The sequence below is a fragment of the Panthera pardus genome, unplaced genomic scaffold (assembly GCF_024362965.1).
Source record: "Panthera pardus isolate Hobbes unplaced genomic scaffold, ASM2436296v1 HiC_scaffold_2, whole genome shotgun sequence".
NCBI lineage: Eukaryota > Metazoa > Chordata > Mammalia > Carnivora > Felidae > Panthera > Panthera pardus.
In genome coordinates, this window is record NW_026526765.1 from 26,797,607 (window position 1) to 26,824,648 (window position 27,042).

General features: G+C 36.8%; 1 protein-coding gene across 1 annotated transcript; it reads left to right on the forward strand.

The window, feature by feature from the left end:
- Positions 1-964: 964 nt before the first annotated feature.
- Positions 965-26,269, forward strand: TARS1 (threonyl-tRNA synthetase 1). Its single transcript, XM_019450694.2, has 19 exons — positions 965-1,142; positions 6,382-6,462; positions 8,276-8,466; positions 11,361-11,484; positions 13,264-13,385; positions 13,868-13,985; positions 14,253-14,317; positions 14,402-14,480; positions 15,214-15,360; positions 16,478-16,576; positions 17,557-17,723; positions 18,631-18,793; positions 18,889-19,026; positions 19,703-19,780; positions 19,987-20,087; positions 20,198-20,302; positions 21,529-21,601; positions 24,510-24,624; positions 25,727-26,269. Exons 1-19 carry the CDS (start codon positions 1,086-1,088, stop codon positions 25,873-25,875), a joined length of 2,172 nt encoding a protein of 723 aa, XP_019306239.1. The 5' UTR covers positions 965-1,085; the 3' UTR covers positions 25,876-26,269.
- Positions 26,270-27,042: the final 773 nt, after the last annotated feature.

Sequence of the window (27,042 nt, forward strand, 5' to 3'; positions counted from 1 at the left end):
GAATGTTGCCATGATCACATTTGTATTTGAAGACTATCCTGGCGCCACGTGAAAAACAAAATGCGGGGTTAGAAAGCTGTTTTTCTTTGTGGAAGGAAGACTCTCTAGGTGGCAGATTGTCGAGGATTAACGTTTAGAAAATATAATCCACACATCAAGGTGATGAAATACATAAACTATGAATGAGCTCAGTGCACTTCTGATTTCAATTTCGTAACTTTTAAATTGGCTGGTAAAATAAATAAAAATAAGCCCGTTCGATTCCAAACACTGGGGCTTATGCGCCAGATCCGTGGAGTCAGGGTGTTTATTTCCTTAAGTAAAGGTTTCATTGTATTTTCATGGGCCCAAGGAAATGCCCTCTGACGCATTACAGATTGGCGGAAGTAATGTATTAAGGAATGTCCAAAGGCGCCGGTCCTTGGATCATTAAGGCTTGGGTCTTGGGAAGCCTGGACTACCATGAGGAGAGCACCATTCACCGCTACAAACAGAGACAGATCCCTGGGACGGCCTCAGAATTCGGCAGTCACGCGAGGTCAGGCAGAGAAAAAGCCTTAGGAAACCTGGACTCTATTCCGGAATTCGTCCCAGTGACAGGGACAGTATTCAAGTCGCTGCAGACTTCCCGGAGGCTCAGGCCAAGCCCCTCCCACCGCTACGGTGGCTGAGAAGGTCCTTGACTAATAGGCCAAGTCTGCGTACGTGAAAGCGCAAGTACTTTGAAGACTTCTTGGCTCAGGGAGGGGTTAAATCCAGAGCCCGCAGAGAGTACGAGTTCAGCTCCGGCGGATCCCTCTTGCAGACCGCCGCAGCTTGGTTTCCTAACGGGCTGTCACCCAACAAGTTTCTCCATTGGTTTAGAAGCGAGGGCCCGCCTTCCACCGTTGTCGATTGGCTGCCCATTCTCCCAGAGGATTCGGAGGCGGGGCATGGGCGCTTTCAGATTGCATCAGCTGGTCCTTTCCGGGCCACGTGGCGCAAGCGCAGTGTTCTCGGAGCCTCAGCCCGTCTCTGACCCGCCTCGGTTCTCCTCTCCTCCAGACCGTCGCTGTTGGGTTCCGTCTTCCTTTCGTGGTCTGTAGATGTCGGAGGAGAAGGACAGAAGCCCTTCAGGGAATATGGGAGGCGAGGAGAAGCCGGTGAGCGAACTGAGTGGGACCCGGAGGCTGCTTGGTGTCCACGGTGTCCGACCAGGCGGGAAGGAGGAAGCTGCCCCTGCCGTGTGGGGGCGGCGAGACGCGAGGGGGACGATGGAGCTCCTGGTTGAGTCAGAGCCTCTTTGGGGGACAGATCGTACATTCATAAAGTAGGGTAGGGCCGTGCAGGTCATTTCTGGGTCCATCCTCTTTTTGCAGATGAAGAAACTGAGACCCTGAGTGAGTGCCTAGCTTAGAGCCAAACATCTAATTAGAAGCCTAGAGAGAATTAGAATCTAGGACTCGGGGCTCCCAGAGTAATGTTTTTGACTCACGTTAGGCGGGAAGAGCATTTGAGAACCTCATTTAATCCTAAAACCCTGTAGGGCTAAGAGCTTCGGTTTAAGGAAGGGAAAAACCGAGTCTCCGAAATGTGTCCCACCTGACCCAATTTTGGGTGATTTATAATAAGTGATGGAAGCTGTATGACCCCAGCTGACAAACCATAGAGAGAGAGGTTATACACTTGCCCTACCTCCTGCTGTAGGCCTTCGATGTCATCCATTGCTTAGGAACAACTCCCAGGTCACTTTCACACCACCAGGTCAAGCTTTTTTATGGCCAACAAATGTCAGGTATTTATTCTGCCAGGCACTGCTGGGAGATGCAGCTAGGAAGGTGAAAAGGACCCAGTGCCTGTCACTAAAAGCTTCAAATCCTGGTGTGTGAGGCAGGAAAACAGTCATTGTGCAGTGTGATCAACCTCTGGGATTATAGAGAGAAAGAGCCTAACTCTGTTTATAGGAAGGAAGGGCTTGTTTGAGTTCAGTTTGGAAGAATGAGTCTAAGTTCACCAGGTAAGCCTGGCAGGGCAGTGCTTTCCAGGTAAAGGTAGCAAGGGCAGTGAAAAGGCACACCGAGAAGTATCTGTAAGGTTTTTTGCAAGGGATAAGCCTGAAGGGGGACCTACAGCTCTTAGAGTAGTTTTAAAGATCACTGTGGCATTGGGATGGAAGGTGTGTTGGAAAGAGGTCGGGCCACAAGCAGGAGGCCATTGCAGTAGTCCAAGTGAGAAGTGGTGATGTCTTAAGCTAAAGCAGCCTCAGCCCTAACTCTCTGATAGGATAAATCTTCCTATCTCTGATAGGAAAACTGTAAAAGTCACAGTTTTCTCATCAGTAAAATGAAGATGTCCTCTAAGTCCAGGATAGAATGGGAAAAATGCATTCTAAACTATATGAATTAAATTTAAGGTGATAAATGCTGCCAATCCGTAGAGTTTTCTCCATCTATATTTTTTCACTAAAAAATTATATCTTTATTGTTTTGTAACTTGTTTACTTTTTTTGCTTAATAGTCTATAGTCAGCAACTTTCTATGTCCACAAATATTATGCTATGCCATTCTTAATATTATTATTCTTCATATTATTCCTCCCTTCCATAATAATAATAGTAACTATACAATACCTAATTTTTATTGAGTGCTAACTGTGGGTCTGATACTGTATTATGCATTAACTCAACTGTTTCAATCCTTATAATAACTATGAACTGGGTTCTCTTATTGTCTTCATTATCAGATAAGGAAACAGGCAAAGAACACTAAGGACCTTGCTAAACCCAATATTCTGTAGCCAATGCTCATAACTCTAGTGCTGTCCTGCCTCCCATCACCTGCCTGGGTATGAGTCAGGGACAGATACTCCATCAAACTATTGGACTCCCAGGACATACCTAGCCCAGCTGTCCCAGTCTCTGGGATGGAATTTAATTAAACTACACTCTGTAGATACTTTTCCTTCAACTCCTATATATCTCTTAGGAAAATAATTCTGTAGCTTCCCTTCAAAGTCCTTGTTCTAACTTTTAGGGTGAAATTTTAGATTGATTATATGTAAATACACGATACATAAACTCACATATTTTTGTTCTGTTTTCATTAGAAATAGAGAACAGTTGGGGCACCTGGGTGGCTCTGTCAGTTGAGCGTCCGACTTCAGCTTAGGTCATGATCTCACTGTCCTTGAGTTTGAGCCCCACATCGGGCTCTGTGCTGACAGCTCAGAGCCGGGAGCCTGTTTTGGATTCTGTGTCTCCCTCTCTCTCTTTGCCCCTCCTCTGCTCAAGCCTTGCTTCTCTCTGTCTCTCTCTCTCTCTCTCTCTCTCTCCCTCTCCCAAAAATAAACAAACAAAAATTTAAAAAAAGAAATAGAGAACAGTTGCCCAACATCTTCCTAATTGTAGTAAAGATGGAATGGACCTCAGAGTTCTAGAGAAACCTGTTTTAATGTCCTGGCTCTGCTACTTATTAGCTGTATACAAATGGGCAAAATACTTTATATTCCTTGGGCCAATATTCTCATTTGTAAAAAGAGAGGTATTTAGAACATGGAAAACTTTTGTGTTAATTCTCTCCTTCTTTTCCACGACTCCTATTTGTTTGGCAAATACCCATATGACCAAAACCAAAAACATATAATCAGCTAAGTAGAAGTGTCTCATTCTTCATTTTAAACCTGCACAGAAGATCTGTAATTAACTTTTATTCCTCTTCTTACCAGAAATACTGATTAGTTACATCATTTCTATAGTATAGCAAAGGCATACAGAGTCTTGTAACCCTGTTGGTTAGTACTTTATTGATTAGAATAGACTTAAGGTATGTTCATTATTTATCTCTTGACTGTAAATTAACCTTAAAACTTTATGAAATCCAGAATCCCAGAGTGGGGGAAGTTTTAGCTCAGCCTGAATTTAGAAGTCGTCGTTTTTAAATTTAGTTTATTTTTTAAATTACACAAGTAATACATTTTATAAGATTCAAAAGAATCACCAAAAATGTCCAACTGTTAAATGAATGAACAATGGAATATTATTTGGCAGTGAAAAAAAAGAATGAAGTACTGATGTGTAATGTGAATGATCTTGAAATCATGCTAAGTGAAAGAAACCAGTCACAAAAAACAACATATTGTATGCTTCCGTTTATATGAAGTGCCCAGAATAGGTAGATATATAGAGACAAAGTAGATCCCTTTGTCTACAAAAGTGGTTGCCAAGTAATGGGGAGAAGGGAAAATGGAGTGACCACTAATGAGTACAGGGTTTCCTTTTGGGGTGATGAAAATGTTTTAAAATTCATTGTAGTGATAGTTAAGTGAATACATTAAAACCATTGAATTGTATACTTTAGATAAATTGTATGCTGTAGGAAAATATCTCAATAAAATTGTTAGAAAAAAATCAAAGACCACAAATGTATACAAGACTGTAATAAAGTCTCCCCTTCATATTCCCAGTTGTACCCTCAAACTTCTCAAAAGACTGCTGATGATCACTTCCCTCCTTAGAGTTGACCACTGTCAACACCTGCATGGGTGTCTTTGCTGTTACTTAATGTGTGAACCTAGAAAAAGCATCTAGCCTTTTCCAATTTAATCTTACCTGTTGAATGGGAATGATAATAATAGCAATCTCACAGGGTTGCTGAGAACTAGATGTGATTGTTTGTGGAGAAACTTAGTAAATCGCAAAACTTTGTGTAGTGCAATTTGCTTTAAGGTGTTTCTGCGTGAGCAATCACAGTGAAGTAATTTCATTTCTGTGAAGATACCCTTCACAGTATCCCATAATGCATTTCAGAGTTTCCTGACATTGTGGACTGGATAATTCTTTGTTTGGGAGGCTGACCTGTGCATTATGGGATGTTTAATAACATCCCTGGTCTCCACCCACTATATGCCAACTGCACGTCCCAGTTGTGAAAACCAAAAATGTCAGTCGACATTGCCAGGGTCTGCTAGAGAGCAAAATTGCTTCTGGCTGACAACCACCAGTATAAACCAACTCTACATTGGTTATTTTTACACAGGACTTACTACTTTAAAACTTTCTATGCCTTCTTGTACTTCTAATCAAAGTCCACATTCCTTATGGTAACCCCATAACTTTTAGTGCATGCTTCTGTCTGAGCCCTAGTTTGTCTTAACCAGCGTGATTTCCTAAAACAATGTTGTTGTTAAGTTTATTTTATTTATTTATTTATTTTGAAAGAGACCACACAGGAGCAGGTGCGTGACAGAAAGGAAGGGAGAGAGAATCCCATGTGGGGTTTAAACTCGTGAACCCTGAAATCATGACCTGAGCTGAAATCAAGAGTCAGATGCTTAACCTATTGAGCCACCCAGGTGCCCCCTAAAACAATCTGTTTTAGTCAGCCTGGTTTTCTCATTCTCTCTCTCTTTCTCTCATTTTTTCTTATTCTCTCTCTCTTTCTCTCTCTCTCTCTCTCTCTCTCTCTCTCTCAATTTCCAACAATTTATTTCCTCCATTCTCAAAATACAGCCTATTGAAATCTTCATCCTTTAAAGTCAGTTGTCCTAACATATTTGACATCTAATCATAGTGCTACAGCTGTATTCTTTCTTCCCCTGGAAATTTCTCACATGTGTGTACCTCACTTTCCCTAAAGAGATTAAGTTTGCACAATGTGGACTGGATAATTCTTTATTTGGGGAGGCTGACCTGGGCATTACAGGATATTTAATAACATCCCTCCTCTTCAGGATTTGGGTCTTATGTTTGCTTTTTTCCTAGGGTTAAAATCCTATGAGTACAGTGTCTTGGTAGTACTTGTGGGATGGATGGATATATTGCGTTGGACTTTTTTTTTTCTGCAAATCCTGTTACTGCATGCTTATACTAAAATTGCATGCTTTTTTTGTGGCTATATATTGAGTATATGTTCAGGCAAACCTGAAGCGAGAGTCACAGGAACAAGCAAAATAAACGAAATTTGAGGAATTGAACATTATCAAGTAACTCCTCTCTCTTTTTAAGGCTTTGTCCTGGGGCGCCTGGGTGACTCAGTCGCATCCGATTTTGGCTCGGATCATGATCTCCCAGTTTATGAGTTCAAGCCTTGCATCGGGCTCTATGCTGACAGCCTGTTTAGGATTCTGTGTCTCCCTCTCTCTCTGCACTTCCCCTGCTCACACTGTCTCTTTCTCTCTCTCTCTCTCTCTCAACAATAAATAAACATTAAAAAAAAAAAAGATTTGTCCTTATTGCCAGTTGTTATTTTGTCTTTGATAGTGGTGAAATTTTTTAGTCTTTCAAAGTCAGATTTCCTGCTCTTTTTTTTAAATACATGCTAAAATAATATCCTCAAAACTTTTCTGGGTGCAGCATGGAGTGGTGTCAAACTAGATTAAAATATAAAATCTTATTTGCTTGTATAGATAGGTGCCGGGGAGGAGCAGCGAAAGGAAGGAGGCAAGAAGAAGAACAAAGAAGGATCTGGAGATGGAGGTCGAGCAGAGGTAAATGTTTTAGAGCTCTGTTATCAAAGATTGAAAGGTGGTAGGAGCTCAGACTTATATTTTGTAAGATTCTAATGCTTTACATGAGGTTGTGAGATGGCACAAGTGTGCGATGGCACACTCAGGAAGAAAATTAGGAAAGTCTGAGAGGGGAAAAAGATTTGAAGCTATTTGTAATTGAAAAAGGAAAACAGCATTGAGTACGATTGCAAGATAATCTGTGGGGTTAGATTACGAAAATCAGACAGAAAAAGTTGGAAAGAAGGGGCCTCATAATTACTCAGTTGTCAGAGTGGATGCCAGCAGTCTGATCATTTCATTCAGTGAGATGTTACAGGGTAGAGATTTGATGTTTGAGTTTACACTGAATGCAGCAGAAACCAAAGAAGCCCCAGTTCCTTGACCCTTCTCATTATTTCCATGAGGACTTGTCACTAGGGTTTGGTTATAAGCCAGACAGATCTTGAGACTTCTCCATTGTAAAGAACGCGTACAGTTCCCCCAGCTCACACTAAAAAGAGGTGGCATTTCAAAAGTCATCCCAGAATCAACTCGGTTTCTGGGTATTCCACTTTAGGAGGCAGTTAAACTTGTCTTCCTACTTTATGAGTTAAACTGCTGTGAACTCTGCTTCATTTTTTTGCTTTCGTCATTGCAATCATTTTATTAGAGACTCCTTAGAAAGCTACCAGAATACAGAAGCACAAAGGAACAGGCCTTTGAGAAGTATACTGTAGCACAGTAAACTGTAAACTGGCTTTAAAGAGCTGCTTTTATTGATGCTGTGTTGCTAAATTTATAGTGCTTTCATTTACGTAAGGGTCAGTTTGTAGGTGATTGAGAACTTCTCAGTGTCGCTTAGAGCCCTATCTAACCATTTCTCTTACATTTTGTCCATTATATCCCACTGTTACTGTGGAAGAAATTGTTGTGAATTTTAAAAATTTGCAAAGAAGTAGAAAAACGTGTATGTTTCCTCATTTGTTTCTCATACTTTGAATACAGTAGCACATGGTATTCCGTCACACCTTGGGAATTAGTCTGCAGATAGGAAACAGAAGGTACAATTAAAGGACTCTTCTGAATAGAGTGTCTTAAGTACAAAATGTGATTATATATATTTTCAATGATCTGTCTGGAAATAAGTTCACAGTGACATGTCCAGGACCTTTCCTCCTCCTCTGTGCTCCCATCATTTATGTACTTGTCTTATCTCCCTTCTAAGGGCAACATGCAGGTTTTATTCTTCTCTTTGAATCCAGCAAGTATTTTCGTTGAATGGGAGCCTTTACATTAAATCAATTTATAGTTGGTTAGTTAAGAATTGTTAAGTGGACATATAGTCTGACCAGCTGCACAGACCATTCCTAAACAAGATTGAAACAAAATGGAAAAGCCAGCTACTTTTTATTTCTAGTATTGTTTAGAGCTGTACTTGCAAGGTCATTTAGTTAGAAGAGACCTTAAGAGAATATCTTAAAAAGGAAAAAAAAAAATCACCTTATGCAAATAGCAAATGGTAATAATTATCCATTTAAGATATTGACAGCCCACATGTCTGTTGTTATTTATACTTTTCTATTTTTAAAAAAATTCTTACAATAAAAATTACAAGAAGACAGCATTTAGTTCATTTTTTTACCTTAATTTCCGGCAGGATAAGTGAGTGCTTGGTGATTTGGACAATCCATTTACCATATTGAATTAGTAATCATAATTTTTGTATTGTCTATTTTTATTATTTCTTCCCTTTTTCTAAAAAGGAAAGCAAGTATTTGCTGATCATTTATTTCCTCATTTGTTGTCTTAACAGTTGAACCCTTGGCCTGAATATATTAACACACGTCTTGAGATGTATAATAAACTAAAGGCAGAACATGATTCCATTCTGGCAGAAAAGGCAGAAAAAGATAGCAAGCCAATTAAAGTCACTCTTCCTGATGGTAAACAGGTCAAAGCAGAATCCTGGAAAACTACACCGTATCAAATTGCTTGTGGAATTAGGTATAAACTACACCTGTCTTGACCTTCTGTTGTTTGTAACTAAACTTTTTTTATCTTGTCAAGTTTTATCCTTATAATGTTTTTATGTTATTGTGTTTTTAATGTTTATATTATTTGGGATTTTTAAAAATCAAAATGATGTGGAGTTTTATGCTCAAGACTTAATTTCTGAGAGTAGACAGTGTTTCACCTGTTTTGACTTAATTGTCTGTTTTGAAGTTAAAAATGAAGATAGAACATCTGACATTGAGAAGTTAAACTAATAAAAGACATGTGAAAATAATGTATATACTGTTTGATGTTAAAAACTTTTATTGGGAAGAAATAACGGAGAGTTAGATATATATACTTTGTAACAGAGTCAAGCTTTCTTTTTCTGATATGATGGGATCAATAGTTGGTCAATTTATATGAAATGATAAAGACAGAAAAGCATAAATTGATGCATATGTATAATACCAGGTATTGTACAAACCTGTTTTGTACAGCCCAAGAGCTAAGAACGGTTCATAAGCGGCTTGAAAAAAAATAAGAAAACTAAGAAGAATATGTGACAGAGGCCATGTGTGGCCCAGTCTGAAATATTTATATAGCCCTTTACAGAAAAAGTTTGCCAATTTCTGTCTTAAACATTTTAATTTAAAACATGTAAATACCTATTTATTCACTCTATCCTTCACCCTATATTTAAGTATGTAATTATTTCTATTTATTTTTACTGTTTCATTATATGTTGAGTTGAACCACATGCAGTCACCATGTAATTGTGAAACATGGTTGATTATCATCAATTTTATATTGTTGAACCTAAGGCCCAAAAGAACAAATACATAAAGAGGTTTGGGAACCAACCTAGCTGATTACTGGTAAGCCCACTATGCAGCTGGTGGCCTATGAGCAGTTGCTCTATGAGCCATGAGTCTTTATTGTGCCATGGACACCGATTAGTACTTTTTACAAAGAAAATGGAGTGTTTCCATTAATTTGACCATTGCTTCTACCTAAACTACTTCTAGCTTATTCCAAAGGAAAGTAAGAAAGAAAATTATAATATCAAGCAGATTTCCATGTGAAATCATAAATAAGTGGGTGTACTCCTAAATACCCATTCAACCTTTCATTTTAGAGATAATTTTCAAGGGCATTTTGATTAAGATATTCCTCCATTGTTTCACACTGAGATTGTAGCCGTGTTGGTATTAAAATTCAAGCTCCTGCGGCACCTGGGTGGCTCAGTCGGTTGAGCTTCTGACTGTGCTGACAGCTCAGACCCTGGAGCCTGCTTCGGATTCTGTGTCCCTCTCGCTCTGGTCTTCCCCCACTCATGCTGTCTCTCTCAAGAATAAATAAAACATTAAAAAAAATTCTTTAAAATAAAATTCAAGCTCTTATTAGTTCAGGAACCTATTCTCTACATTCTACAGTGTCGTCCTCCCGATTACATTGTAATTTGTCAAATAACCAATTAAGAAAATATTTTTTTTGAGAACTGCGAAAGTTTACGTAAAGCGTTGTTGAGCTTTAGGGCTAGAGTTAAGTCACTGATCTGCAAGTGAGGGTGTTTATGACATTTTTACAAAAGTCCAGGATAAATTCTTGCTATTGTGTGAAAAATTATAGCATGGGTAACAGTTGAAAGGTTTGGGTGATCAGTTGTGAATACAAAAAAAAAAAAAAAAAAAATGCATGCTCCATTTGCTTCAAAACCTTCAAAGAAGGTTTTTCTTTGAAGTTTTGTTTTAAATCTGAAAGTTTAGATTACTTTATCCCTTTGGAAAACTGAAATGATCTAGTATGGTCTCTGCATATCTACATTTTCAAAGTAACTCTGCTTTAGTATCTTAAGACACCATTTTGGACCCTAAATAAAAGCCATTTTCCCCCAAAGAATGCAAAGAATATTAGTTGCCTTTGATCAATTCTTTAATCTTCTGAAAACTATTTTACACCAATATGATAAAATATATTTCTCTCTGCCAAACCCATGTATGTCTCTGAAACTTTATATGATCTCAGAAGGAAAGAAAACATTGGATGTAATTTGTGGGAAATTCAGTGAATTTGAAAGTTGCATTAGGAATTTATGGTTATCCTTCTGTTAGTTCTTCTGAACCTTCAGCCCCTCATTTCTTTATCCTCAAAGCCTGTCCAGACTGTCTGACCTTTGCTGCTTTCCAGTCCTCAGAATTCCTGTGGCTCTTACACTTGGTGTGGTCTCATAGTGTGGTCTTAACCACTTGGTGATCCTTTATGTTGTGTACTCTGTGGTGTGTGTCTAGCTGACTTTTTAAATCCATATTATAAAAAAGTTTTATTGAATAGTCCTTTATTTTGCCTATATGCTTGTCATAAATCATACCATCTTTGGCATTACAGAATTTATTCTGAGGTTAACATTACCTGACAGAGAAAAGATCTATCACAGATATCAAGTACGAGGAAAAGCAGAGGATTACTCAGTAGCCCCTCTTTTTCTTTTTTGGAGTCTAAATAGCTTGGCTTTGTGGAAAATTTCATTTGGAGAAATTAAAAGATTAGTCAAACCACTGAAAATTGTTTGTTTATCACAGTCGTCGTATCTGCTTAAATAAGAGGCATTAATTGTGAAATAATAGTGTTCTGGATTTTCAGGATCCTCTAGTTACACTTGGGTACATTTTGGAGGGGTTTGTTGCTTTTTCCATTTTAATTCAGAAAGCTATGATACATAAACTATAATATAAATAATACATGTGTTATTATAGAATATATGTAATGTTTATTTTCGTGTTATTCTCAGATTAAGTGTGCTACAGAAGATTTTTTTTTATATTCTTTTGTTTATATATATATATATATATATATATATATATATATATATATATATATATATACATGTGTGTATATTTTTTAAGTCAAGGCCTGGCTGACAACACCGTTATTGCTAAAGTGAATCAAGTTGTTTGGGACCTAGACCGTCCTCTGGAGGAAGATTGTACCTTGGAGCTTCTCAAATTTGAGGATGAGGAAGCTCAGGCAGTAAGTTTTTATTCAGTAGTCACTGAATTTCAGGATCAGGGTTCCCGTTTCCGGTCTCTTCCTGCTCGCACTGTCAGTGGGTTTAGAGCTTATTGGTCTCATTGTCATATTTGAAATCTTCATTTTGTCTTTGATTTAGGGAGCATCGTGAAAGAGTTTGCTTTATAAATTTAAGAAGTGAACTTGAATCAATTTATCTTCATTACTAGATACTTCAGTGGGAAATATGTTCTGGGATTTTTATTAAATTTTTATTAAAAATTGGTAAAGCAAGTAAAAATTGGTTCTACTCTATCAGTCAGTACTTAAGCAAGATGTATAGATTTTACAAATAAAATTGAACATTTCCTTAAACTACTCCCCTATTGGACAATTAATTTCCATATTTTCCTCATCTTAAAATGCAGATTTGCTGAAGCACTATAAAAATCAACCTGCATTTGATGTCATGGTTTTCTTATTTCTCCTTGATGGCATACCATACAAAGGGAAATAAAATATTTTGTTTTATTATGATAGTTTACTTATGTATATATATTAATGCTTTTCAGATGTATTCTGAATTCCTTACGTTTTTTATGAAAATCATTTTTGGGGGTGCCTGGGTGGCTTAGTCAGTTAAGTGCCTGACTTCGGCCCAGGTCATGGTCTCGCAGTTCATGGGTTCAAACCCTGTATCAGGATCCATGCTGGCAGGGTAAAGCATGCTTGGGATTCTCTATCTCTCCCTCTCTCTCTGCCTTTCCCCACTTATGTTTTCTGTCTCTCTCAAAATAAATAAATAAAGTTAATTTAAAAAAATCATTTTGGTACCTTACAAATAAATCTTGAAAGTATAGCTTTGGGTATATTCTGACTCATCTGACCACCTTAAAAGCCAAGTATAGATGACCCTTGAACATGGGTTTGAACTGCATGGGTCTACTAATATATGGATTGTTTTTCTATAAATAAATATCTGTGAGTATTTTCTGATGAAATAAATGTATTTTCCATATGATTTTCTTAATATTTTTTCTAGCTTTATTGTAAGAAGACAGTGTATGATATATATACCATACAAAATATGTGTTAATTGACTGTTTATGTTATTAGTAAAGCTTCTGGTCAGGCTGGTCAGGCAGCTTCAGGCTGTTAGTAGTTACATTTTTGGAAAGTCATGAATTGTACTAAGATTTTTGACTATACTGAAGGCCAGCATCTCTAACCCCTGCATTGTTCAAGGGTTAGCTGTACTGCCATCTGTTTTCAGCATCCATATATTTGTCCTTGTGTTTTATAGTTGTGTTGTGGGGACAAGTTCTAGCACCTTAGTTTTTTGAAGCCAATAAAGAAAAAGAAAGTGTAATTTTTAAGTGGTGTTCCACGACTCAGTAAAGGTCACAGGATAGGACATAGGTTGTGGGATATGGGCACATTGACTCAAAAGATTCTGAGCAATTATGGTCAATAAGACAGTGACATTGTGAGTGGCAGTTGTTTTCAGGTAACAGAATCCATCCGATTTAAATTAATGATGCTAATTTGAATTTAATTAGTTTGAAAATGACTAAGCCAGATGATTCCTAAGGTACAAATGCAACTTAGTAATTAGAATCCTTTTAAATTATTTTGGCTCTGCATAGAATCATACCACTGTTTATACATTTATAAATTTAGATTTTTTTATGTCTTGGGTTTATTTATAGTAAATTTTAAATATCTTTTTCAAGGCAGCTATGTTAATTTACAACATATATGTTCAGACTCCGACCATCCCATTTTTCTTTGTATTTTCAGGTATATTGGCATTCAAGCGCTCACATAATGGGTGAAGCCATGGAAAGAGTCTATGGTGGATGTTTATGTTATGGTCCACCAATAGAAAACGGATTCTATTATGACATGTACCTTGAAGAAGGGTGAGTTATTGAACTGAATAAAGAAAAATAAATTCTGAATTACTAAGGGTCCATACATTATTTTTAAAGAGTTCTCAAGAAAGAAGGAATGATATCAAGCTTATTGCTTAATAGTCAACAGGTATTTCCACTATGAAAACTTGAAGTCTTATAGTGACTTTTGAGGTGGTAGTAATTTATGAAAGCTCTGTTGTAGACAGAAGTATAGCCCTAAACTATGTTGGGAAATAAAATAAGCTGGTCATAGAAGTGGAGGGAGGGTGCAGTAGTGGGCATAGTCTCCATGATGATCAAGATAGAAGCCACTGAAAATATAAAATATAAAAATGATAATGATACCTAGTTTAAGATTCTAATATGTGATGCAAGGGTCTGTTTTTTTATATTAAAACTCTTCACTTTTTTTAAAGAAACATTCCTCCAACCTATCATGTGAGTAGAATAGAGTGGAATGAGATTAATTACACTTCCTTTTCCTTCAGGGGTGTGTCCAGCAATGATTTCTCTTCTTTGGAGGCTTTGTGTAAGAAAATCATTAAAGAAAAGCAAGCTTTTGAAAGACTGGAAGTTAAGAAAGAAACTTTACTAGAAATGTTTAAGGTAAATTGAGATGTAATGTATGGCCTCCACTTTTATATCACTTATTATTGTTACTTTAAGTTGTCACACAGGAGTTTAGTGTACTAAGTTGAAGCCGGTTCTGTTCTTGAGAAAAATGTAACCATATTTGTAAAACATGAAGTATTGACATATTTATTTTCCTATAATGCTTCAGTAAGATGTATTCAAGTTATGTTTTAGCTGTAGTGTTCAGAGGTAAAAATTAAAGGAGGATTTTTAAAAAGAAATAATTTTTCCTATTTTTAGTACAACAAGTTCAAATGCCGGATATTGAATGAAAAAGTGAATACTCCAACTACCACAGTCTATAGGTGAGACTATCAAGTGTCATTAAGTGTAACTGGTGTATATGTCATTTTAAGTCTTTGTTAAAATTCCTTTCATTTTATCTCTAGGTGTGGTCCCTTGATAGATCTCTGCCGGGGTCCTCACGTCAGACACACTGGCAAAATTAAGACTTTGAAAATACACAAAGTAAGCAATGTAACCTTAAAGACTCTATATAAATGTACTTATCTACTGTAGGTATATATTTAAACTTCTATTGGTTTCTCTTTCTACCTATTTTTCTGTTGCATGTTTAAGGGTGGGGTTTTTTTTCTCTTGCTATCTACTTTTTAGCTGAAAGTCTCCAACAGTGACTGACTCACCATTCATCAGCAGAGCACGTGAGGATGGGGGGCTTTCGGGGCTTTACAAAAATCACACAGTCATGCTTCTACGAGTTTTAAAGCTCACTGTTAATGTGTGCTTTTGTCCTTCGTTTGTTTAATAATTACTTTATTTGCACTTTTTAACCAAACTAGTCCTGACAGTTTTGACCAGTTGGTAAATATTTTATGGGTGATTATTCAAATGCACTTTAAATATCATAAGAATAATTGAGTCATTTCAAGATATTTTTTGTTGGTTTCTTTTCCATTTTTGTTTAATCATATCATGGGAGATGTCCTTGCGTTTCATTCATGGAGTTGTGGTTTGAGTGGGTAATTGAGAGGGAGTTATTTTTGAGGGAATTAAACAGCCAGCTTTGTACTCAGAGCAACTGTGAGATGTTTGCTAAGTGTGTACTTTTTATACCACTTTTTTGTCATAAGGACTATTATGAATTTGACTCCTAGGCGACTATGAGAAATAACATCTAACTCAAAATAAGTGAGATATTAACAGGTTTGAGTATTGTTTCATGACTTATCTTTGCTTTCAGAATTCCTCCACATACTGGGAAGGCAAAGCAGATATGGAGACTCTCCAGAGAATCTATGGCATTTCATTCCCGGATCCTAAAATGTTGAAAGAATGGGAGAAGTTCCAAGAGGAAGCTAAAAACCGAGATCATAGGAAAATTGGAAGGGTATGTTAAAAAAGAATAATGTTTCTAGACTGAATTTTCTTTATTTTCATTTGAAACTTTGCTGTATTAAGAATTTCCTTTGGAAAAGATGTTGTGGTTATTTCCAGTAGTTTTTATACTGTGTCCTATATAATCCATAAATTACTTCCTGATTATCTTACTGTTATCTTACTTATTGTTTACTATCCACATTATCTTTCTAGGGTGTGCTCGGTACTACACAAATACTCATTTTAAGTACTCCTTTTATTGAGAACAAATGCTGACGACCTACAGTTTTCTGTAAAAGGCAGTACAGCGATGTTTTATACAGCTGGGAGATGCTTTGAAAGTTTCCTGGTCTCACTGACTTACTTTAAAGATGTGGAAACTGATTTCCAAAGTGAATTTTCTTGTTGCCCAAGGTGACATAGCAAGTCACTGGTGGGTACCACAGTGTCATTTCCTTTATTATTCCTCAATCTGACTGTTCTCTGGACTGGAAGTTATATTTGGTTAAAATATTCCTTTCTAAAATTGTGTTCACTCTGTGCCATCCACTACTCTGCTCCCTTGAGGGCCTGAAAAAAATTCCAGCGGTAAGGAAGCACCAACAGTTGGGGGGCTGGGGGTGGCCTCTCCAAGGATCCTGGGCATTTTCGGGGGGAGAGGCAAGAAGGTAGGAGGGTGTGCTTCTTTCACCAAACCCAGGGGCAGCCACCTTCGTCTACATCTCCTCTTTCATTATCACTGTCCTCTTTCTAGTCTTCTTCTTGCCACTCCTACTTTAAAAAAGAAAAAGAAACAATAGTCACATCTTGGAGCTTTGAGGAATTAAAACTATGAGAACTCCCACTGGATAATAAAGAGAACTAAGACCCCTGTTCCATGTCATTCTTGGGTAAACTTGACTGGATTTAGAATAGAACATGCGGAGAATGTACTTGTGCTAAGTTGTAAATCAGCGGCAGTTCTATCCTCCTGAGTATGCCAGAAATGTTGACATGTTTTCTTTGATTCGGGAATGGCACACATTAAAATGCCAGATACCACGGTTATAATCTGAACTCAGGAGCCCAGAAGTTTATGTTGATGTTACATGCCTGTATAAACATTCTTTTGCTTTTCTTTTACTCAGGACCAAGAACTGTATTTCTTTCATGAACTCAGCCCTGGAAGTTGCTTTTTCCTGCCGAAAGGAGCATACATTTATAATACACTTATTGAATTCATCAGGGTAAACCATATTCATTATTTTCTTCTGTAAATTTAGGATATAAGTTGATTTAATTAAATAAGGTCTGCTAAAAAGAAAGATAATCTTGTATTTGAGAAGAAATATTTAAAAGAATAAAATCGCAAGTCTGAGTTTTCACGAAATGTTTTAAAACGTTCCTTTTTCCTCGTATGTGATTTTGTCCATGTACATGGGTATGTACACAACAGAGAGGCTGGTGAGCTTGAGGTGGGACCTGGAACCCTTTACCTGGGAGCTCGATATGCTCTTTGACCATTTGTTTGTGTTTTCCTCCAAAAAACAAGTTAATCTTTACACTGCTTTTTTATTCTTTGTAAAATAAGAAGTCTTTTCAAGCATAGGTTTATAGAGAATAATACCACCAACAACTGCATACTCACCACCTAATTTACCACATATGTACATTGGTACATATTTGCTTCAGATTTTTTTATTACAGTAAACTAAGACAGAGTAAAGCAAAAAGCTCCCTTTTAGGACCCTTTCTGATCCGTTTCCCTCCTTGCATAGAAGAGACCACTATTTGAAGTTAGCATGTGTCCGTGTTATTTAATACGTGCCCCATATACACGTACCCTAAATTCTGTGTCTGTGTAGTTCAAATTGACATGAAAAGTCTCATTGTGTCTCGGTCGGCATTAGGATTTTTTAAATCCAGTTTAGTTTCACTTGTTACTTACTATTCTCTATACCTACCACACTGTGCCCATTCCTTTCTTGGTGGACACTGATATAAGTTCTAATTTTCTCATATTACAAATCATTGTTTTGATAGGCCTCCTTATGAACGTGTGCAGGAGTTTCTTCTTCGGTATATACCCCCAAGTGGAATTTCTAGATTACAGCATGTGTGCATCTTGAACTTCACTAGATAGTTTAAAATTGCTCTTTATATTTTACTCCCACCAGAAGTATAAACTTCTGTTTTCTTCATGTGTATTGCATTTGTTTTCTAACAGAGTGAGTATCGGAAACGAGGATTTCAGGAAGTGGTCACCCCAAACATCTACAACAGCCGACTCTGGGTGACCTCGGGCCACTGGCAGCACTATAGTGAGAACATGTTCTCCTTTGAGGTGGAGAAGGAGCTGTTTGCTCTGAAACCCATGAACTGCCCAGGACACTGGTATTGAGCAGCTTTGACTTTCTAGCAAAGATTTTCCCATGATACAATGTGTCTTGGATTGCTCTCCCTCCTTCAAAAGAATTTTTGTTTAAAGCAAATTATGGAATCAGAAGAATATTTAAATACAACCATTCTGTGATATTATAATATTCTCCATGCCCAGTTAGATGCTCAGATATGTAGACATTCAAGAACGGCACTGGGGTAATAGCAGTGAACAGGCAGAATATAAAAGAGAGATTGAATGTAGACATAGCAGATTCTCTAGATTTTTTTTTCTTTCTTAAACATGTTCTGTTAAAATCTGCTAACGAACTGAGAAATCTTCCTTGCTTTGCAACTGTTTTCACTTTCTAGCCTTGAAAGTTGGGTAGAGTGATCAGGGGAAGAGTAGGTAGCTCGGTGCCTACAGGTCCTGGCAGCAAGGCCTCAAGGGTGAGGGGAGAGTGGAATCTCCATAAGGGAACTGGGTTGTAAGTCAGGGAGCCGACTGGGTTTCTTCTTAGTTCTCCCAGATACTCTAACGTTGCTGAAGTACCTTTAGACTGAAGCAGTTTTGGGAGTGACAGGAAAGCACAGTCTTTAGTTTCCAGTATGTTAAATGATTTGTATGGAGCTAAGATTTTTTTTTTTTTTTTAATGATCATTAAAGGCAGTCCTCAAATGAATGGAAATATTGAGTACAAGGATTTGACTCCAGACTCTTGGGAATAAATTTTTATTCTCTCTCTTGGTTGTGGATGGTCATACTATAATTTATTTGCTGTTTTATTGATGCTTACATTGTGGTATGAAGTCCAGAATTTAAGAAATGTTGCCTGTTTGGACAGCCTTTCATATTTTAGAAAAACAGTTTTATTCTTGTGAAAGTAAATATCAGTGGGTTTTGATTTTCTGTTTTCTTCAGCCTCATGTTTGATCATCGGCCAAGATCCTGGCGAGAGTTGCCTCTCCGGGTAGCCGATTTTGGGGTACTTCATAGGAATGAGTTGTCAGGAGCGCTCACGGGACTCACGAGGGTACGAAGATTCCAACAGGATGATGCCCACATATTCTGTGCCATAGAGCAGGTATTCTGAGACTCTGGGATGAAATATTCTGAAAGAACTGTGAAGAAAGTCAAGGAAAAATTACCAATGTCTATTTTGTTTTTGTTTCTTTTAAGATTGAGGATGAAATAAAAGGTTGTTTGGATTTTCTACGTACAGTATATAGCATATTTGGATTCTCTTTTAAACTGAACCTGTCTACTCGCCCAGAAAAGTTCCTTGGAGATATTGAAGTATGGAATCAAGCTGAGAAAGTAAGTGTGTTTTTCAGCATGCTTGAATGCTATTTGACTGAAATGAACTTGTTCCAAGAAACCCAAGCCTCTTTAAGTGGATAAAAAGCAAAAGAGAAAATTGAAATGGTTCATAGGTTGAGTAAACTAGGTTTTTTTAATGTATGATTTTATATTAGAAACGGTTGAATATTTTTTTCAGTCATTGAGCTATAACTTGTAAAAGGAAATGGGAGGAAGTTGGTCAAAAGATAAAAACTTCCAGTTATAAGGTAAACTGGTACTAGGAATATAATATACATTGTGATGACTGTAGCTACTAACACTGTTGTATGATATACAGGAAGGTTGTTAAGAGAGTAAATCCTAGAGTTCTCATCACAAAGAGAACATTTTTTTCTTTTCTCTTTTTATTGTATCTGTATGCGATGATGGATGTTCACTAAATCTAATATGGTAATCATTTTACAGCCTATGTAAATCAAACCATTGTGCTATGCTTCTGAAACTTATACAGTGATGTATGTCAGTATTTCTCAGAAAAGAGGAAATTTGTGTATTTTAGGTGGACCAAATTCTAACGCAGAGAATAGGAGGGATTCATGAAAGTAATTGCAGTATTTTTAGTCTCAAATTAGGCTGGAAGAAGGGAAGTTGCAGAGGAACAAAAATAAAAATGATTTTGCTTTGTCCTTAGCAACTTGAAAACAGTCTGAATGAATTTGGTGAAAAGTGGGAGTTAAATCCTGGAGATGGAGCTTTTTATGGTCCAAAGGTCAGTATGAAAGTCTATTTGAGTAATGTGATGTTTATTTTGGAGTGAAGAAGAGATTACTTTAAAATAAGTTAAGAAAGAAAGAAAGGAGGGAGGGAGAAAAGAAAAAGAAAAGAAAAAGAGAGAAAGCCAACCAGCCTTGTTACAACTACTGTTCAGCTTTAATGTAGACAGCATCTTAAAATAACCCAGTCTCTACTTCTTAGATTGATATACAGATTAAAGATGCAATTGGTCGGTACCACCAGTGTGCAACAATCCAGTTGGATTTTCAGTTGCCCATCAGATTTAATCTTACATTTGTAAGGTGAGTTTTTGGTGTCTGCTCTGAATATTCATTTTTAGGGGACTATAAAGGAATATATATATATATACTTTATATATATATATAAAGTAAAACATTTTTTTTCTACCTAGCCATGATGGTGATGATAAGAAAAGGCCGGTGATTGTCCATAGAGCCATCTTGGGGTCAGTGGAAAGAATGATTGCTATTCTCACTGAAAACTATGGCGGCAAATGGTAATTTTTGTCCTTGTTTTTGTTTGGAGAATGTAAATTGACTAAGAAATGTCTACTGTCCAGTTTAGTTGCACAGTGGAAGAGAAGAATGATTCTGATTGGTGACTTCTAATTGATGACAGGTGTACAATAAGGAATCCCAATCTAAGCCCAAATTTTTAGCTTTAAGAATATATATTTTTTAATTTTGTTAATGTTTATTTATTTTTGAGAGAGAGAGAAAGAGAGCATGAGCAGGGGAGGGGCAGAGAGAGAGAGAGGGAGTCACAGAATCCAAAGCAGACTGCAGGCTCTGAGCTGTCAGCACAGAGCCTGACGCAGGGCTTGAACTCACAAACCATGAGAACATGACCTGAGCTGAAGTCAGACACTTAACCAACTGAGCCACCCAGACGCCCCCTTTAAGAATAATTATTAGTCATCATTATTTTTATTTCACAACTTGATTTGTTTGAATGTTATATAATACTTTCTAATTAGGAGTTATACACTGAGAAGCACATTTGTTGTTTTGATTGTTTTTCTTTTTTTTTTTTTCAATATATGAAATTTATTGTCAAATTGGTTTCCATTTGATTGCTTTTCAAGTAACTTTGGGGATTAATATGGTTTTGATGTTTTTGTCTGAGTGAACAAGAGTAGGCTTTGAGCTTACGCTGTGTGCTGATCATAATAAGCATGTATTTTGACATCCTTGAGAAGCCAGTTGTTTTTTAATTGGAAGTACCGACTCCAAACTGATCAACACTTTTTGTCTTGTTTCTGTGAGGTTATGCTTTTGCTGGCAAGATCTGAGCGCATGCCTTCCGTTTTGTTTTTAAGCAATTTTCTCTGTTGGCCTGCAGTTTGTGAAGGCAGTTGAAAGCGGCACAAGGTTGTCAAGCCCCCGTTCTGTAGAGTCTGTTATATTAATTGTACTGATGCAAAACTTTTGTGAAATGTAAACCCTACATACATACAGTGTGTTTGTCCCTGCTCTCAATGCGCTTTGCCATCTGTGTAGCAAATCAAACTTTAGTTATGGATTTTCCTGATTTAAGGTTACTTTTCTGCTCCTGAATCTCTTCCCTTTAGTCTTTATTGGATATTATGGGGGAAGGGGTAGTTTTTTTAAGTGGCCCTTACATATTTCAGGAAAAGATCTTGAAAAATAGACTAAGAGATATGCCATCCTTGTTTATGAAAGGGCCCCAATCCACATTAAATATTTTTAATTTCTTCTAAAGGCCCTTCTGGCTGTCTCCTCGCCAAGTAATGGTAGTTCCAGTGGGACCGACATGTGATGAATATGCCCAAAAGGTAATCCTTAAATATGACTTTCCTTTAATTTCCTGTCATTCAGCTATATATCCTTGGTAAACCAACCTGTTTGTGGTATAGAGATATGTTACTATTTTCAATCTGTCATAAACCTGAATAGATTATATTACCTCTTTAATACTTTCCTACATGGTTTCATGATCAGAAGATGTAATTTGAATAGTGTCTATATATTCTTGTTTATTTTAGTGTTTAGTATTAGGAAATAGTAAATGCCTCAGGATGATGTGTAAATTCAAATGCATAATGTATTTTAAGCTGCTCTTTGACTCAGAGTAATTTGCTTCACTTTTTTTTTTTTAAAGTTTATTTATTTATGTTGAGAGAGAGCATGCATGCATGCATGCATGCGTGCAAGTGGGAGACGGGCAGAGAGAAGGGGAGAGGGAGAATCCCAAGGAGATTCTGCACTGGCAGTGCAGAGCCCGATGTGGAGCTCGAACTCAGTAACCCTGAGATCATGACTTGAGCTGAAATCAAGAGTCAGATGCTTAACCAGCTGAGCCACCCAGGTGCCCTGGTTTTTAATGCACATTTCTTCAATTATTTATAATTTTTTTTTTTTAGGTTAATGGCATGCCCGACCAATGTTTTGCCCTACCCTCCAAAAAACTACCTTACTAACAGATATGTAAATATCCATTCACATTTCATACCTTAAAAAGAATTTGTTCTGTTATAGGGACAATTTTATACTAAGGAATTTCAAATCAGTAAAAGTTGTGTTATAAATAAGCATTGTTTCATAATTGCAAGCTAAAAGTAATACATTGGCTAGTTAATACAGACAGATCTGAATATCAGCAAACAATATTGTAATATCAAAGCCATCATGTTTCCAGATCATCAGAATAAATTGCACTCAGGTCTTAACTGCCTTTAAAAAAATAAATGAACATTAGTCCAGCTAAAAAGCAAACCATTCAGACATACTATATTTCTATTACTGCACACAGTAGTTTTAATTACAAGTGATGAAAATCAGTTATGTTCCATGGTTAGTTGGTTGTACTTTATCTTACTTGTATTGTGAAAGCTCACATGGTAGGAGAAAGGTCTGTAATTAAATAACTCATTTCTCAACTGGAGACAAGACTAACTTACTCTGTTCCATCAGTGGTGGTGGGAAGCACTTAGAATTATACCGGGGTGGGGTTTTTGGTTATATAGAGTTGACAGGGGTTGGGAAGCACTACTACTGATACTTAATGACTGGAGACCAGAGGTGCTAAACAGTCTGAGATTACCAGGCCACCTCCCCAGTTATAGAATAGCCCAACTCACGTACACGCAAGGGCCCATGTTAAGAAACTAAAACACCGGTGCTTTGGGGTACCTGGGTGGGTCAGTTGGTTGAGCATCCGACTCTTCATCTCAGCTCAAGTCTTAATCCTAGGGTCATGAGTTCAAACCCCACAAAAAAACTAAAACACTGGTGCTTTATTCTTTAAAACATGTTACAGTCGAAAGTGTAGTCTTCTTCTGACACTCTAATAAACTGTGTAAGAACCCTTCAGAAATTTGCTTACTTACACAATCCCAGCAGATTCATTGATTAATGATCACTTACACATAACAGCCTATTAGTGAAATATAAATGGTTTATTCAGATCTTTTTGTCATATTAGTGGTAATGGGTAGTCAGGTAGATGGGAATTTTAATCTAATTTAATTTAACTTAAAATTAATAAAACTTAATGTAATGTTGCTTTTTTTGGAAAGGAAAAATACTGAAAACATTGTTTATTTCATATGCAAAAACTTAGGACAGTAAAGTGGAACTAGTATTTTTGAGGGAGATAAAAAGGCACAGAATGATAATCTGTAATGTAGCTTGCTAGATTCCTGGAAGTTTATTTCAAGAAATCTCAATTTGATCTTTGCGTCTGACTCCATTATTTAATAAGCTTTCTTTTAATCAAAAAGGAAATCACTGTTTAGAAAACAAATTACTTTTTAATATTTCTCAAACTTGATATTTAAATTATTCTTATAGAGTTCTGTTTACTTAGGTCATATACATAGAGATGTTAAAGAAATAATTAGTGTTAAAAGAATTTTATGTAATGGTTTGTATTCCATTCTCTAATAACATAAAAGAAGTTTATTAAGATGCTTTTAGCCTATTGTTTGTGCATATCAACATTTTATTTTAAAATGTTGCATACACAGATGGCAGCAGTGGCTGGATTCCTTTTGCCAACTTGCTGCCTTTTTGAGGGATCAGAAATATTACATTCTCTATTAGACTGGACATCCATCATTGTATATTAATATGGAGACTGATTAATAATTTGTTTCCTGACAACTATTTAGGAAACTTAAGATATGTTTGCAAAAGGATTTGTTTTCTTTTGTAATGCGTTTTAACAGAGCTGATTAAATTTAGCTGATTGCCTGAATTCTGATTTTTAAGGATTTTCTAAAACATTTACCTCTCAAGACCAAAATACGACATTTTATTTTTTAAAAATGCAGTCTCGGGGAGCCTGGGTGGCTCAGTCTGTTGAGCGTCCAACTTCGGCTCAGGTCATGATCTCGCGGTCCGTGGGTTCGAGCCCCGCGTCGGGCTCTGTGCTGACAGCTCAGAGCCTGGAGCCTGTTTCAGATTTTCTGTGTCTCCCTCTTTCTCTGACCCTCCCCTGTTCATGCTCGCTCTCTCTCTCTCTCTCTCTCTCTCTCTGTCTCAAAAATAAATAAAATGTTAAAAAAAAAAATTTAAAAAAAAAATGCAGTCTCAAGTCACAAATTAACAATATGTGCTTCAGTATATCAATCAGCATTCTTTTTTAATATCTGTATGATTATCCAAATCATGTTAAACCATTTAAGATCAAAATAACAGTTCTTACTTTAGATCTAAAGAATTCTGTATCTTTTTAAATAGGTACGGCAACAGTTCCATGATGCTAAATTCATGGTGGACATTGATCTGGATCCGGGCTGTACGTTAAATAAGAAGATCAGAAATGCACAGTTGGCACAATATAACTTCATCCTAGGTGAGAAAGGGACTTACCAAAGAAAATCTGTCAAACTATAGGAGAACACTGAAATCTTGAGACTCAGCCTTAAGAGAATTGTGGTCATCAGTTTAGTTCCCTCCAATCTAGACTCTTAAACTATTAAGTTTGCTCAGTTATTATAACAAAAGGGAAATTTGGGTGTGAAAAGAAATAATCTTTAAAGGTTTGTTTAAAAATCTTCTTTTTTCTCCTATTCCTTCATATAGTAAGTTTTTTGTTAAGTTGGCTGGTTTAAGTGAATATAGTGGTTTGAAGCATTGCAAAGTGATACATTTTTTTAAATGAAAAGATTTTTAAATTGGTCGTCTAACTGTACATGGTCACCTGAACGTTTTATTTTATTTATTAGTCTATTTAAATAGACTTTATTTTTTAGAGCACTTTAAGTTCATAGCAAGATTGAGCAGAAAGTACACAGCTGTCCCATATACCTCTTGCCCAAAGCGGACACAGCCTCCCCCACTACCAGCATCCTGCACCAGACTGGTATCTTTTTTACAAAGGCCACAGTTTACATCAGTGTTCACTGTTGGTTTTGTACATTCTGTGGGTTCGGACAAATACATAATGACATGTAGCTACCATTGTGGTATCATACTGAATTGTTTCACTGCCCTGCAAATCCTCTGTGCTCTACATACAAAACACTCTCTCTCTCTCCTAACCATGGGCAACCTCTGATTTTTTTTTTTTTTACACCTTTTCCATAGTTTTGCCTTTTCCAGAATCTCATATGGTTGGAATCATACAATACAGAGTCATTTTAGATAGGCTTCTTTCAGCAAGTAATATGCATTTAAGTAAGTATGCATTCCTTGCTTTAAAGAAAGTAATATGCATTTAAGTAAGTATGCATTCCTTGCTTTAAAGCAAGTAATATGCATTTAGATTCGCTTCTTTCAGCAAGTAATATGCATTAAGTAATATGTATTGTGTATCTTTTCATGACTTGATAGCTCATTTGAACATTTTAATGAGTCAAAAGCTACATGGGGGCTTTTAGGTCATAGGATCATTTCTGTTCGAATGTTCAGTAAAAACTCTTCCATCTGACAAAGCTTTGTGTCTTTTGTTTTAGTTATTGGTGAAAAAGAGAAAGCCAGTGGCACTGTTAATATCCGCACAAGAGATAATAAGGTACATGGAGAGCGTACAATTTCCGAGACCATCGAGCGGCTGCAGCAGCTCAAGCAGTCGCGCAGCAAGCAGGCAGAAGAAGAATTCTAATGAAGAGCTTTTCCCGGATTGTCTCAGCGGGACAGATGAACAGAGTTTCTGTAACGTTAATTTTACACTCTAGAAAACATCGATTCATACTGAATTTGGAATAGTTTAGCAGAGTCTGCATAGGTGACTGCAGGGTCAACCTATTTTGTGACCGTGACAGGTGTTAGACAATGGGTATTTGGAGGAGGTAATTAAAGGAGACAACGTTAAAATGATTTTATTTGTTAAATGAACACTGGAGTACTGGAAATAAAACACGAGGAATGCTTTAATGTAATGTGGGAGGATGTTTTTGTAAATTTAATGCACTCGAAAAATAAAAATTTTCAAATTTGGTTAAAAGAAAGACTAGAAATGGATTATGTTGTAAAAATAAAAACTTTAATTCACCTAAGTTTCAACACTTGTCCTTCGCATACGTATATGCTTACCTGGAACAAATTGTGTGATTCAGTATATGATGTCAGTTGGGAGTGTCCACTGTTCATAAACCGGGCGATGGGCTAGATTCCTGCTTCTCGGGCAGAGGATGGCATCTTTTGGAATGTCACTTCTTTTTGGATGGAAACAATTAAAACCAACCCTGGCTCTAATATAAGTAGATTTGCACAAAATTTTAAGATGAAGATGAGTCTTTAAAGGAAGACGTGGCCGGCAGGCTGCTCAGGGCCATAGCATCCCTGGTTATGCACATCCCCTATCCTCTCATAAAGGATAATTTTTTAATTTGCTACCAGTGAATGGTGATTGGGAGAGACCCACAAAATAAGGAATTCCTTATGTGGGTATACAGTATATTGATTCCTCTTAACACAGTCATCTTAAAAAAGCAACAGCCTGTTCATTCTCTAATAACCCCAACAGCTTGTGTAATAGAGTCACTTTGAAACAAAACCACTTTGCATGGATCATATCCTCACTTTAATAAAGGAGATAAGACCTTTAATCATAGGGATTTTTTTTGGAAATTTTATAATTAAGTCTTCTGTATAAATGTCTTAAGACTTAGCCTTTGACAGGCTTTTAATGAACTTTTGTATGTGTCTTGAGAAAAACTAATTATATATTTGAACCAGAACTCTGCATTCCTAAGTCATGACACCAAAATTTGATTCATTGGATTTTTACTTCTTTACAATTCATTGTATCTTAATTTGATTTTTCTTC

Coding starts and splice junctions, on each gene's coding strand:
- TARS1 (XM_019450694.2), top strand. CDS start 1,086: ATGTCGGAGGAGAAGGACAGAAGCCCTTCAGGGAATATGGGAGGCGAG. Junction 1,143..6,381: donor TGGGAGGCGAGGAGAAGCCG/GTGAGCGAACTG, acceptor TTGCTTGTATAG/ATAGGTGCCGGGGAGGAGCA. Junction 11,485..13,263: donor AGGATGAGGAAGCTCAGGCA/GTAAGTTTTTAT, acceptor TTGTATTTTCAG/GTATATTGGCATTCAAGCGC.